The sequence below is a fragment of the Manis javanica genome, chromosome 10, assembly GCF_040802235.1.
Source record: "Manis javanica isolate MJ-LG chromosome 10, MJ_LKY, whole genome shotgun sequence".
In the NCBI taxonomy this organism is placed as follows: Eukaryota; Metazoa; Chordata; class Mammalia; order Pholidota; family Manidae; genus Manis; species Manis javanica.
Genome location: NC_133165.1, coordinates 15,461,843 through 15,477,711, shown reverse-complemented (window position 1 = coordinate 15,477,711; position 15,869 = coordinate 15,461,843). Strand labels below are relative to the sequence as shown.

Genomic DNA, 15,869 nt, shown 5'->3' with positions numbered 1-15,869 from the left:
AGTCTCCATGGCTTCCATACAATGAACACCTGACTTGACTGTGTCTGGGGAGTCTATGAGGAATTAGAACTAAGCACAATGTAATCTGTTTCTGCATGTCTGAAAGAAGTTGAGCAATCTACTGTCTTTTTTTATGCTAAATACTAGAACACCTGTGTTTTACTAATTTTTGTACCCAGTACAGAATCATGACCATTATGAGCACTTCAAAATTGCTGAATAGAATTGATTATATGGATTTAATTTTTCTTATTATATTTATATAAATATTTGTATTCACTAGCTAATGATTATTATTGCATCAATCCCTATTTGACAAGATTTAGATTTCTTTAAAATTGTGAATTCTGAGAAAATGAGAATTTAAGGGACTGGACTCCATCTTTCCATACTGATCATATTTCATCTTTCTTCCTTAAGTGGGAGGAGTAAGAACCAATGGGTGTGACTTGAAAGTTTATCAGAGTTCATTTTAGCACCTGCAAAAATTTTAGGTAAGTCTTTTTTTTTAAGTTCTCTGAGAAGGTATTGTAAAGTTCATTGTCAAAACTACAATATTTTGTACTCAAATTGTTTCCAAAGTTTCATAGAAAATGAACATAAGGGGAGCACTTATTCACTAGCCCATTAAGTATGCTGGGAATATAGCTCTAGGAATACAATAAAACTACCACATACAGATTAGCATTATGATATCTCAGAAGTGCACCACCAGCTACCCTGCCTGTCCATCCACATTATTTTCTATTTACACTTATTTATGCCCTCAATTGATTTTAGATGCAGCTGGATGAAAGAACATCTTTCACAGAGCTTTACGTTTACTTTTAAACTGAAGTCTATGTATTTTACCTTTACTTCCATAACTCCTTATCTGTCTAATGATTTTCAATAAAAGTTAAATAATCATTACTTGGCACTTTAAAATACTAGGCTCTCTGAGTTGTAATATTTCCTTAGCACAGGACAGAAAAAACAACCAAGCTGTTATATTGGGAGTGATTCCATCTGTGTATATTGTAAAATTGGGAGCTTTTCCTTGCAATTATTATTAGTAAACCACAATTCCTTTTTTCATAGTGCTTAGGAAATTGGAAGGGGAAGACTTTATCAGGAAGCTCATGGAGAGATACCCAATCATGTTAGGTGTTTTCATAGAGCTTGCTATTACAAAATCCTTATAAATTTAACTTTTCCTGCCCTCCACTATCTCCTATACTAGAAAATTGATGAATGTTTTTATTTAAACTGACATTGTGATATATTATTCTGCTATCAGGCTACTTATATGTTTCCTCTTTTACCTTATCACTACTATATCATACTGTCATCCAGTTTCTTAGTTACTTTGGGAATTGTTTGGTAAGGTTAGTGTGGTGCAATCTTTATCTTTAAAAGATGATTAGAGGAAAAAGGAAAGATTGGTGTTTACACAAACTGTTATGGTGAACAGTTTACGTATTTTGTTGCAAACATGATTAGTATCAAGCTGTATAAAAGATGATTTAAGCTTCCAAGTAAAAATTGTGAGATAATGAGTTTCTCTTCATTATGTTGGGTTTCCTGGGACTACTTCTCTGACTTTTTATTGATGTATCTTTCAAAACCTAAACCTTGGGAATATAGAAAGAGGAAAAATAATTGTTGGATAACTTCCTGCATTTGCACAGCAAACTAATAGTATCTAACGAAGTGCTGTTCGGTCATAAGCACAGTTATCTGAAGTGCTGAATAAATTTAAAGACTATCAAAAACAAATTTGAGCACTTCCTTTCATAATTATAAAATAAATTCACGTTTAGTGGGAGTTTATAGGATATGTATGAATCCCAGTCATATAGATGTTTTTTTCCTTTGTTAAAAAAATCTTTAAAAATTTTTATCAATGTTATCAATACTATCACCAATCATTTTTTCAAAATTAAAAACTTTCAAAGATGATTCACAATAATTTAATGAAATGAATGTTGGCTGAAAGTTAAAATAGCTATTTAATTTGCTCAAAGCCCCAAAGTTCATCATTTTACTAAAAACTGTAATAATGGGTATACCACTGATACCACTCTTTAAAATTTTCTTTCTATGACAATCATTTTATCACCATATTGATCTTTATATTAGAATTAATAGGATTCTGACTAACATTTTATTTACTGAGTGTCTTGCCTGAGGGTTTCAGCCCCAGGCAAGTTTCACTATGGATTCAGAGAGACCAAGAAGTGACAATGGAACTTTCTTGGGGTGAAAGGGTTTATTGCCTGGCTTTATTCTCCTGGTGGTAAGTCAAGCACTAGAATCACATCTGCATCCAGAAGTCTGCAGGTCCGTAATCCACCTAGGTCTCTGCCTCTGCCCAGAGCACTGGGCAGAGCTCTTTATATAGTGACTCAGTCAGTAATAGTTCATTGCCTATGGATATGAAAGCACTAGCCTAGCAGGAGGCCAATCACATCAAGCAGTTTAGGGTCAGGTGAGGATCCTGGCCATAGGAACTTCCATTTTCCCCACACTGAGTTACCAAATGTTATTTTTCCATTAATTTTAACATATGCTCTGGAATGGTTAAATACTTAAAATAACAACTCTTTGTAAATTCATTTATACCTGGGACATTTCTTAGGGATAGGTTTTAGCTTTTTTTTTTTTTTCAATTTCTTCCCTTATTGGACTATTTCAATTCTTTACCACTTCATAGTTTTAAAAATGTTTATGGTCCTAGAATATACATTTCATCAGGATTTCCTTTTTTTGCTCTAAAATTGATGTAGTTCTTTATACATTTTTTAAACCTCTTCTATAACTGTAGCAATGCTCTATTTCTCATTTCAAAGTGATTTTATGTGTACAAGTGCTCTTTTTCTTGATCAAACATGAAAACTTTTATTCATTTTATTGACCTTTCCAAAGATCCAGCATTTGGTTTTATGAACTACATTTTGCTTCATTATAATTTATTTACTAACACCTGCTTTTATCTTATTACTTCTTTCCTTATAGTTTGCTTTGGTTTATGTGTATGTTAATGACCCCACATTTTCCTCAGAATCCCGCTACAAGATGTAGCAACATCTCGCTTCTTTTGACAGAATGGATCACTTCTTTCTAATTTACTATTTAATTTTGATTTCTTATTTAAAAGAAATGTTATTTAGAACAAAAAAGATTTTCAGGAGAATGGTTTTAAAAGGATTGTACTTTTCTTCTTTACTCTTTTATTTTGTTATATATTGATCAAAGAAAATTGTATGATTTCTCATTTTAGATTTTAATAACATTGTTGGAGTCATACATGGTAAATATGCAACAGATGTTTAAAAGTAATAGATAATACATATACAACAATATATAATATGTGTACACAAACTTAGGTGATTTATTAAAATCTCAAATAGTCTTACTTTATTTTGTCCACTTGAGCTGTTTATCTCTGAGAAAGTTGTGTGAACTGCTAATTTTTCCCACCATTGGGTTTTGTCTAATATACACATATATTTCAAAACTATGATGCTGGGTACAGAAAGGTTTAGAAGGCTAATAAATTCTTTGTAATTTTTGTCTGAATGATCACTCTTTGTCACATTTAATTTTGACTTGAATGAATTGTATTTTGATATTTTAGCATTATTCTGCCATATTTTTGTGCTTACTTTTCCCTGGTATTTCATCTTTCTTCTCTTTATTTTCATTCTTTCTCTGTAAGTGTCTCTTTTCATACCAGTTTATTATTTTCTTGATTTTCTCTGATATTTATTTTTCAAAGCATGCAATCTGTTTTCTCTGTTAATTTCATTTCCTCTGGGGTAGTTTATTATTTTTATAGAGGTGCCTTCATGAAGATGGTCATTCTCAGAGAGTCAGTGATTTTTATTTAATATGTATACTTAAGGAGTTAGATTAAACTCTGTGGTTTTTCATCTGTATATCCATGGATACAGTTCCTAATAAGAGCCTGTTTCCAGGACCAGGTACGCAAGTGGCTGAGGACTAGTCACTTCAGCAACGGGAAATAATGAGATGGTTTATCACTGGCTGTGATGGCTCAGTCATTCCTGACCTTTGAAAAAGTGTCTGGGGATATGTTTGTGCCTCTTTTCTCATCTCAGCTCCTACTCTAAAATTTGGATGTCTTCCTTCAGAGAGTAACGGAGGCTCTAACCTAGGAAGAAGTACTTCTGTTTCAAAATCCAAAAAGTAAGAAAAGATAAAGTGGATTCATTTTATCAATTCAGTTATTCAATCAACTAACAAATACTGAAACCAAAACTCTCTTCTGCCCTTTGCACTGGAATTGATACCTTTTTTCTGGCCTTCACTGGGAGAATTTGCCCATCCCCATGCAATTGCTTTCTCTGTCTCATGCTTTCAGTCTGAGTTTTCTCTGTTCTGTCAGCATTTCGCAGAGATTAGACAGGAAATAGGAACTAGAGAGGAAAGGAAGTTAAGGGGTTTGAGTCCCGGGGGTCAGGTGGGGTCTCAGCAGATCTGGGTTTCCTTTTCAATAAAACAAAGATCATAATAGAAGCTACCTCAGAGTGTGAGTATATGTGTTTTGTGGATTAAATAATATAAAAAATGAAATTTCTCAGTGCTGTGCCTGGTACATAGTAAATAATAAATCTTACTACTGATGATCATTCACATCATTTTCATTCATCAGTCTAATCCTGTCTGCTATCTTCCAGGAATTCTTCAAAAAAATTGTTTTGTCTTTTAATAACAAGTTTTCCCTCCATAACCCTTTTTAAATTTATGGTTTTGTTTTATATCTTTTTAATATCTATGCTATTTGGGACAGAGGAATAAAGATATACATGCTTAACCTACGATCTTGATCCAAACTCTCCTTTGAATGTCTTCTAAACTGTTAAAATGCATTGTGGCACTGCGGAAAGAACAAAGGACTGGGTAGTCAAGAACCCTGGTTTCTAGTCTTAAAATTGTTAAAACTTAATTTTTGGAAATTTGAGTGTTTTGGACAATTGATCTTTTTTGGTCTTAATGAGTAAGTGTTATGCCTAAAGGAATGGTCCATTTAGCAACAGTGTTATTAACTAATGGGACACAAGGAAAAAGTAGTGGGGAGAGGGCAGTTTGAGTCCCAGGAAGAATGAGTCCAGTACAATACTAGTTTGAGGAGGCTTTTTAGAGAAGAGTTCAAAAGGAAAAATGCTCAAAGAGTAGAATGTAATGGAAAACCCTATTGCAAGGTAAACTAACAGTAAATATAAGATGATAGAAGAAAATTAGTTACTTAAAAGTATTCTAGATTGACAGTCTAAATTAAATTATTGTGTGTGCCTGAAAGTAATAAATCTGTATAGAAGCAATAAATAAATAAAATGTAAGGCACCCTAATGGTAATCAGATTAGACCCTATAAATTTATAGATGAGTAAAACAAAATCAATTAAAATAAAATTATTGCTCAAGACCTAGAGGTTGATTATATCTTAATAGTCCGAAATGTTAGTCATGAAGCCAGAGATTGGACTAATATATGCTGACTCCCAAGCCAGATCTTTTTCCACTACACTATGCAATATTTAACTGAAATTATTCAGACTAGCTTTTGTCATTTAGTCCCAACTAAAAGTAGCTTGTTATAACCCTGTGTTTATTGCCACATTATTTACAATAGCCAAGGTATGGAACTAACAAAAGTGTTCATTAGTAGATGAATGGATAAAGAAGATATGGCACATATAAACAATGGAATATTATTCAGCCATAAAAAAAGAAATCCTGCCATTTGCAGCAACATGAATGGACCCACAGGATATTGTGCTCAGTGAAATAAGTCAGGTGGAGAAAGACAAATGCCATATGATTTCACTTTATTTTTGTGAAAATCTACAAATGAAATGAAACAAAAGAACAAAACAGCAGTAGACTCAGAGACCTTGAAAAAATGACTAGTGGCGACCATGGGGGAGAGATTGGGGTGGGTGGGTGGGGAAACTGAGGGAGATAAAGGAGCACAAATATCACAATCATAATATATAAATTGGTCATGGGATGGAAGTACAGCATGGAGAATATAGTCAATGATTCTGTAACATCTTTCAATGTTGACAGATAGTAACTGCACTAGTGGGGGTGAGGATTTAATAATGTATGTAACTGTTGAACCACTGTGTTGTATACTTGAAACTGATATAATATAGTATATCAACAATACTTCAATAAAAATAAATGAATGAATGAATAAATAAAATAGTTTGCTGCATACATATATGTGTACCAATGGTAAGAATGATTCCAAACATTTTCTAAACCAATACCAACATACCTACTATACCAATGCTTACTTTTTATAGTGAAATTCAGATATCTCGGTAATAAAAGTATGGCAAAAATTTGATTCAGGGAGAAGAGTAATGAAAATAAAATGCTATTGTTTTAATATGCATAATAGCATGAGGCATATGTCTTATCAGAATTAGATATCTATATGCATCTATTGATACCACAGACAGGTCAAATGTAAGTGAAAGATGCTAATTTTACTTGATTTTTATTTAAAACAATTACCAATTTTAGGAGAATGAACTACTAGCACAGAGTTGGAAGGGACTTTATGGTCCAAACTTTCCATTTTACTGCAGTGAAACTGAGGTGAAAGGACATTGTATGATTTGCCTGAGGTTTTGAACAGGGAAAGGGAAGATGACAGTTTATTACCAAATGAAAAATAATTACTGGAGAGAGAAGACTGAAGGTATTGAGACTAAGGTAAGAGACCCTGTATAAGAAAAGAGCCATTTCTATACCATTTTGTACTTGAGGCAATAATTATGCAGAGTAAAATTTAACTTTAAAAGAAAAAAGAAGTGAGGCCTTTAAAAATAAATTCTAGTAGGAATGTCTCAGTCTAGATTTAATTTGCTTTTCACTAAGTACTAATGGTATTGGGTATCTTTTCATTTGCTTGTTTGCCATCTGGCTGGAGTGCCTATTCAAATCATTTGTCTATTTTTTAAAATTGGGTCATTTATTTTCTTTTATTGCTGAGTTTTAAATGTACTTTATATTTCTGGATACAAATCCTTTATCAGATATGTTTTGCAAATTATTTCCGCCTAGTCCTTGGCTTGTTTTTTAATTTTCTTAACAATGCCTTCTGAACACCAATCATTTTAAATTTATCACCATTTGCTTTATGGTTCATACTTTTTACATTCAACCTAAAAAATTTTGGATTAGCCAAAGGTCTCAAATATTTTCTTCTATACTTCTGAACTAATATAGTTTTAGATCTTCCATTTAGCTTTATGGCCCATTCTGAGTTGATTTTTAAGTATAGTGTGAAGGGCTGAGCTTCAATTTTTTTAATATGTATATTCAGTTCTTACAGAACCATTTATTGAAAGAACTAGCCTTTCTCCATTGAGTTTCCCCTGCATAACTGTTAAATACAAAGAGGCTACATATTTATGGGCCTATTGCTGAACTCGATTTTATTTCATTGATCTTTACATCAATATTTACACTAATATCACTCTTTCTTGATTACTAACCACAACATCATACTAAGTATTGAAATGAAGTAGTATACAACCTCCAATTTTGTTCTTGTTTTCCAGTTTTGCTCTTCTATATCCTATGTATTTTCATATAAATTTTATAATTGGCTTGTAATTTTTATTTTAAAAGACTGCTGACATTTTCACTGGGGTTGAGTTAAATCTATTTAACAATTTGGGAAAAACTGACATCTTTACAATATTGAGTCTTCCAATCCCATGAACATAGTATACCACTCTATATTCATTTATTTATTCAAATCTCTAGTTTCTCTCAACAATCTTTTATAGTTTTTAGTATAGAATTTTTGCACGTATTTTGTTAAATTTGACTTTAAATACCTCATTATTTTGATGCAATTGTAATATTACTGATTAAATTTTAGTTTCCAATTGTTCACTACTATTATATAAAAATACAACTGATTTCTTCATGCTAGCCTTGTATCTTCCCACCTTACTAAAGTGACTTAGTTTTAGTAGCTTTTTTTGGTAGATCGTGTAGGATTTTCTATATAGACAATCATGCTGTTATGAATAAAAACCAACCACTCCAGCTTCTTCTGGCATCATATTCCATTTTAACTCTTATTACTGGCTCCATCTGTCATGTTCTACCTTGCCTTGTTTTTCCTTTCGTTTTAGATTCTCTTTCCTACACTCTTTACTAACTGAAATGCTTATTCATGCTTCAGATATCAGGTCACACATACCCTCCTCAGGGCAATTCTCCATGTTATCCCTTCCAGTCACTTACTTGTTCATAATTCAGCCAACAAATATCACCACCTACTAGTAAATGTCCACTATGTGCCATGGTCCTTTAACTGTGCCATCTATCTTTACTTCCTAATACTTATCATAATTGTACTTTTACATATGTATCTCCATGATTATTTGGCTACTGTCTCACTTGTACATCATAAGCTTCATGAGAACAAGAACCATGATTGTTTTTTTTTTGTTCTTTGAAATCTATGCCCTGTCTAAGTCCTGTAACATGATGGGCATTCAATATTTATTGGATAAATAAATAAGCCAAAAGAAAATACCCGCCCAGAGATGGAGGAAATATTTTGGAATAGGGTTGATTCGTTCAATGCTACTCTGCATATGCTGTATTCTGTATGTATACAAAAGACTGCATTCTGACTCTATAATCATAATTCAGTCTTTCCATACATGAAGATATATCAGAAACTTTTTTTATATGTAATCTTAAGGAAATTCTAGGAGATAAAATTTGGAGGTTGGGTTGTAGATGATAAGAATGAAGAATTAATTTTAAAATTCACAAGTAAAACATTTAACTGGGTAAAAATCAATGCTGCAACCTCGTATTAGATCACAAAATAATTTAATTATTTTCTTGTCAGATGAAAACAGTTCCATCCCATAGACCACTAGATGTCCTTAATATTATACTTGTACTTTTCCTAGTTCATAAGTCATTAGGATCTAATTGACTCAAAATAAACAGGCACATGCAATAAACTTGGAATGACTTATTTAACAAGGCATTGAATTTATAGTAAATAGCTTGGTTTTATTCCACTTGAAAGAATAGTAAATAAAATAAGCTTAGTTTTGTTTTATCTTTTGAACAAGATAAGCAAAATCCCAATTCTTTATTCTGAGTATGAATTCCCATTTCTTTTAATGCAAGATAAATTGCTCACTCATAAACAAGTTTAATTTGAAAGGCATTATTTTTTAAGTGATATTAACATAAACCACTCCTGCCATAATTTACTGAGCAGTTTTATCTTATCTCTAATTACAAATACAGTGAATACTTTAACTCATGCGCAAATACTTCATCACATTTTATTAACACCTTAAATATATTTATTCTTCTGCTACATTTATCAAGGGTATCTCTAACAGATAAAGAAAAAAATATATTATGTCTCTCTTAGCAATCCCTTTTCTCCCACATACATCTCAGTGTCAGTACTTATTAACATGTATAAACCATTCAAAGGAAAAAAGGAAACTATTGTGTTGGTTTACTGGGCACTGACAGAAGCAGCCTTCCTATCCTTATCTAACATTTCAGTAACAGAAAGGCAGTTCTAATGCCATAAAGTTTGAAAGCAATAACTGTGAGAAGCACATTCTTTACCTGAATATCATTGTTCATTTAAAGCCATTATATTCTTCTCATGTATGGGGGTAGATGATGAGCTTAACATGTGACAATCAACAAGGAATATTTTCAATTTAAATAGATATGAAACCAGGACGAGAGAATTAAAGATGGCAGTGTGAGAGGTGAGACAGAGACCTCCTAAATCTTCATATAATATGAAAATATAATTAATATAACTGATCCTGAAAGAGCAACAGGAAAGAAGGCTGCACCAGACTGCATACACCTGGAGGAAATAATCGACCTCACAGAACAGGTAATGTACCAAAGCCATGACCTGGCAGGACGCAAGCCCTTCCCCCACCCCAGCTCACTGGCAGGAGGAAGAGAAAGAGAGCAGGGAGGGAGCAGAGGCCTGGGACTGCTGAACACCTAGCTCTGGAGATCTGCTCTGGGAGCACAAACCTACATAGCATGGGGCTCTGGTGATTAGTGGGGGTTGGAAAGCTAAGACAGGTGGAATACCTAGAAACACTGAGATTCCAGTTGCTTGTTGAAAACAAGGGTCCATATCCAGCTGATCTGGGCAGGCAGTCTGAGAGACTTTCTAACAGCAACAGGACTACTAAAGGTGCAAGGATAGCACACAGCTTATTGCTCAGGAGAAAGGACAGGTAAACAGATTTGTCCATGTGCACTCTGCCCAGCAGGTTGGCAACTTTCAGAATCCTCAGGCACTCCAGCACCCTAGCTGATTATGCAGCTCCAAGGGCCCCCCACCGTGATATGCAGCCTGCTGCACCTTGCTCCTGGCCAGTCTGCACCTGACTCACAAACCAGCAAACCCTGCACTGGCTTCAGGCCAGCCAGAAGGAAGCTCCACCTACAGCAGCTACAAATGAAAAGCACAGAATCTTACACCTCCGTGTTTGGTCCAGTGGTTCTAGCAGTAGAGATAGCATAGTAGCCAGGAAGCAGGAAACAGCTCTTTCCTCCCCCCAGGCACCAATACCACTCCCCAGCAACACCCAACATCTCTCCAGGGGCTGAGCAGCTCCAGGGAATAGAGCTTTTTGGTACTAGGGGGCGCCACATACGAATATGACACGTGAAAGCAACCTGGTTCAAAGGAAAATCTCAACAACTCCAGAAAAAGGATCAATTGAAACTGAACTAATAAATCTTCCTGAAAGAGATTTCAAAATAAAATTTATGAACATGTTCCTGGAGGTACAGAAAAATATTTGAGAACTCAGGAACGAATTTAGGATGGAGATCCAATTGTTGAGGAACACAATGGAGGGTATTAAAAGCAGATTAGATATGGTGGAGGAGATAATAAATGAAATAGAAATTGGAGAAGAGGAATACAAAGAGGCTGAGGCACAGAGAGAAAAAGGATCTTAGGAATGAAAGAATACTGACAGAACTGTGTGACCAATCCAAACAGAACAATATTCATATTAGATGGGTACCAGAAAGAAGAAGAGAGAGACAAAGAGACAGAAAGTGTCTCTGAAGAGGTAATTGCTGAAAACTTCACCAATCTGGCAAAGGAGATTGTCTCTCAGGCCATGGAGATCCATAGATCTCCCAACACAAGGGACACAAGGACAACACCACCAAGACATATAATAACTAAAATAGCAAAGATCAGGGATGAGGACAGACTATTAAAAGCAGCAAGAGAGAGAAATAAGATCATATACAAAGGAAAACCCACCAGGCTATCATCAAACTTCTCAGAGAAACCTTACAGGCCAGAAGGGAGTGGCACAATGTATTTAATACAATGAAACAGAAGGGCCTTGAATCAAGAATACTCTACCCGTCAAGATTACCATTTAAATTTGAAGGAGAGATTAAACAATTTCCAGATAAGCAAAAGCTGAGAGAATTTACCTCCCACAAACCATCTCTACAGTGTGTTTTGGAGGGAATGCTATGAAGAAAGTGCTCCTAAGGCTAAACAGCTGTTAACTAGGAGTAATAAAACAACAGTAAAGAAAGTAGAACAATTAATTACTAAGCAAATGCAAAATTAAATCAACTACCCCCAAAGTAAGTCAAGGGATAGACTAAGAGTACAGAATATAATACGTAATAAGAGTACAGAATATAATACGTAATATATAAAGAATGGAGGAGGAAGAAAAAAAAGAAGAACCTTTATATTGTGTTTGTAATAGCATACTATGTGAGTTAAGTTAGACTCTTAGATAGTAAGAAAGTTACTCTTGAACCTTTGGTAACCACAAATCTAAAGCCTGCAATGGCAATAAATACACACATATCAATAATCAACCTAAATGTAAATGGTATGAATGCACCAATCAAAAGACATAGAGTCACTGAACGGATAAAAAAACAAGACCCATCTATATGCTGCCTACAAGAGACTCACTTCGAACCCAAAGATATACACAGACTAAAAGTGAAGGGATGGAAAAAGATATTCCACGCAACTAATATGGAGAAAAAAGCAGGAGTTGTAGTACTTGTATCACACAAAATAGACTTCAAAACAAATAAAGTAACAAGAGACAAAGAAGGACGACACATAATGATGAAGGGGTCAATCGAACAAGAGGGTATAACCATTATAAATATCTATGAACCACAGGAGCACCTATATATGTGCAAATACTGACAGAATTAAAAGGGGAAAAAAAATGCAATGTATTCATTCTAGAAGACTTCAACCCTCCACTCACTCCAAAGGACAGATCAACCCAACAGAAAATAAGTAAGGAGACAGAGGCACTGAACAACACATTCGAACAGATGGACTTAACAGACATCTACAGAACTCTTCTCAAGTGCACATGGAACATTTTCAAGAATAGATCATGTACTAGGCCACAAAAAGAGCATCAATAAATTCAAAAAGACTGAAATTCTACCATCCAGGTTCTCAGGTCACAAACGTATGAAACTAGAAATAAATGATGCAAAGAAAATGAAAAATCCCACAAACACATGGAGGTTTCATAACAGGCTCCTAAATAACCAATGGATCAATGACCAAAGAAAAACAGAGATCAAGGAGACAAATGACAACAATAATTCAACACTGCAAAATCTGTGGGACACAGTGAAGGCCGTGCCAGGAAGGAAGTATACTGCAATACAGGCCAACCTCAGGAAAGAAGAACAATCCCATATGGAAGGTTTAAACTCACAAATAACAAAATTAGAAAAAGAAGATCAAATGAGGGCCAAAGTCAGTAGAGGGAGGGACATAATAAAGATTAGAGCAGAAATAAATAGAATCGGGAAAAATAAAACAATAGAAAGAATCAATGAGAGCAATAACTGGTTCTTCAAGGAAAAAACAAAATAGATAAACCCCTAGCCAGATTTATCAAGAAAAAAAGAGTGTCTACACATAAAAACAGAATCAAAAATGAGAAAGGAAAAATCACTACGGACACCACAGAAATACAAAGAAGTATTAGAGAATACTATGAAAAATTATATGCCAACAAACTGGATAACCTAGAAGAAATGGACAACTTTCTAGAAAAATACAGCCTTCCAAGCTGACCCAGAAAGAAACAGAAAATCTGAACAGACCAATTACTAGCAATGAAATTGAATTGGTAATCAAAAAACTACCCAAGAACAAAACTCCTGGACCAGATGGATTCACCACTGAATTTTATCAAACATTTACTGAAGACCTAATAACCATTCTCCTTTAAGTTTTACAAAAAGTAGAAGAGGAGGGAATACTTCCAAACTCATTCGATGAGGCCAGCATCACTCTAATACCAAAACCAGGCAAAGACACTACAAAAAAAGAATATTACAGACCAAGATTCCTGATGAACATAGATGCAAAAAATTCTCAACAAAATATTAGCAAACTGAATACAAAAAAACATCAAAAAGATCATCCATCATGATCAAGAAGGATTTATTCCAGGGACGCAAGGATGGTACAATATCAGAAAATCCAGCAACATCATCCACCACATCAACATAAAGGACAAAAACCACATGATCATCTCCATAGATGCTGAAAAAGCATTCAACAAAATTCAACATCTATTCATGATAAAAAATCTCAACAAAATGGGTATAGAGGGCAAGTACCTCAACATAATAAAGGCCATATATGACAAACCCACAGTCAACATTGTCCTTAACAGTGAGAAGCTGAAAGCTTTTCACCTAAGATCAGGAACAAGACAAGGATGCCCACTCTCCCTGCTTTTATTCAACATAGTTCTGGAGGTCCTAGCCATGGCAATCAGAGAACACAAAGAAATAAAAGGCATCCAGATTGGCAAAGAAGAAGTTAAACTGTCACTGTTTGCAGATGACATGATATTGTACATAAAAAAACATAAAGAATCCACTCCAAAACTATTAGATCTAATATCTAAATTCAGCAAAGTTACAAGATACAAAATTAATACACAGACATCTGTTGTAATCCTAGACACTAATGATGAACTAGCAGAAAGAGAAATCAGGAAAACAATTCCATTCACAATTGCATCAAAAAGAATAAAATACCTAGGAGTAAACCTAACCAAAAAAGTGAAAGACCTGTACTTGGAAAACTACAAGACACTCAGAAGAGAAATTAAAGAAAATACCAAGAAATGGAAACACATCCCATGCTCATGGATAGGAAGAATTGATATTGTCAAAATGGCCATCCTGCCTAAAGCAATCTACAGATTCAGTGCAATCTCCATCAAAATACCAACAGCATTCCTCAATGAACTAGACCAAATAGTTCTAAAATTTGTATGGAACCACAAAAGACCCTGAATAGCCAAAGCAATCCTGAGAAGGAAGAATAAAGCTGGGAGGATTAAGCTCCCCAACTTCAAGCTCTACTACAAAGCCACAGTGATCAAGACAATTTGGTACTGGCACAGAACAGACCCATAGAAAAATGGAACAGACTAGAGAGACTAGATATAAACCCAAGCATATATGGTCAATTAATAATGGTAAAGGAGCCATGGACATACAATGGGGAAATGACAGCCTCTTCAACAACTGGTGTTGACAAAACTGGACAGCTTTTAGTCTATCCCCATACACAAAAGTAAACTTGAAATGCATCAAACACCTGAACGTAAGTCATGACACCATAAAACTCTTAGAAGACAATATAGGCAAAAATCTACTGAATATAAATGTGAGCAACTTTTTTCTTAATGCTTCTCTTCGAGCAAGGGAAACAAAAGCAAAAATGAACACATGAAACTACATCAAACTAAAAATCTTCTGTACAGCGAAGGACACCATCAACAGAACAAAAAGGCACCCTACAGTATGGGAGAATATATTTGTAAATGACATATCTGACAAGGGGTTAACATCCAAAATATATGAAGAAGTCACATGCCTCAACACCCAAAAAGCAAATAATCTGATTAAAAAATGGGTGGAGGATATGAAAAGACAATTCTCCAAAGAAGAAATTCAGGTCACCAACAGGCATATGAAAAGATGCTCCACACTACTAATTATCAGGGAAATGCAAATTAAAACCAGAATGAGATATCACCTCACACCAATTAGAATGGCCAACATCCAAAAGACAAGAAACAATAAATGCTGTCAAGGATGTGGAGAAAGGGGAACCCTCCTACACTACTGGTGGGAATGTAAACTAGTTTAACCATTGTGGAAAGCAGTATGGAGGTTTCTCAAAAACCTCAAAATAAAAATATCATTTGACCCCGGAATCCCACTGCTTGGAATATACCCAAAGAATACAACTTCTCAGATTCAAAAAGACATATGCACCCCTATGTTTATTGCAGCACTATTTACAATAGCCAAATATGGAAGCAACCTAAGTGTCCATCAGTAGATGAACGGATAAAGAAGATGTGGTACATATACACAATGGAATACTACTCAGCCATAAGAAAGAAACAAATCCTACCATCTGCAACAACATGGATGGAGCTGGAGGAAATGCTCAGTGAAATAAGCCAGGCAGAGAAAGACAAATACCCAATGATTTCCCTCGTTTGTGGAGTATAACAACAAAGCAAAACTGAAGGAACAAAACAGCAACAGAGTCACAGACTCCAGGAAGGGACTAGTGGTTACCAAAGGGGAGGGGTGAGGGAGGACCAGTGGGGAGGGAGGGAGAAGGGGATTGAGGGGTATTATGATTGGCACACATTGTGTGTTGGGGGGGAGGGTCATGGGGAAGACAGTGTAGCACAGAGAAGGCAAATAATGACTCTGTGGCATCTTACTATACTGATGGGTAGT

At 34.8% G+C, this 15,869-nt stretch overlaps 1 protein-coding gene across 3 annotated transcripts in view; it reads right to left on the bottom strand.

Annotated features, from left to right (window-relative positions):
• LIN7A (lin-7 homolog A, crumbs cell polarity complex component) overlaps positions 1 to 15,869 on the bottom strand; it is a 127,615-nt gene that overhangs the window by 91,704 nt on the left and 20,042 nt on the right. The window contains exon 1 of one of the 3 annotated variants that reach the window (XM_073214806.1): positions 10,140 to 10,316. The exons of the other annotated variants lie outside the window; for them this stretch is intronic. Coding sequence (XP_073070907.1) covers positions 10,140 to 10,185 — 46 coding nt within the window. The 5' untranslated portion in view covers positions 10,186 to 10,316. Of the gene's footprint in view, positions 1 to 10,139; positions 10,317 to 15,869 lie in introns of those variants that run through there. 3 annotated transcript variants of the gene reach the window in all.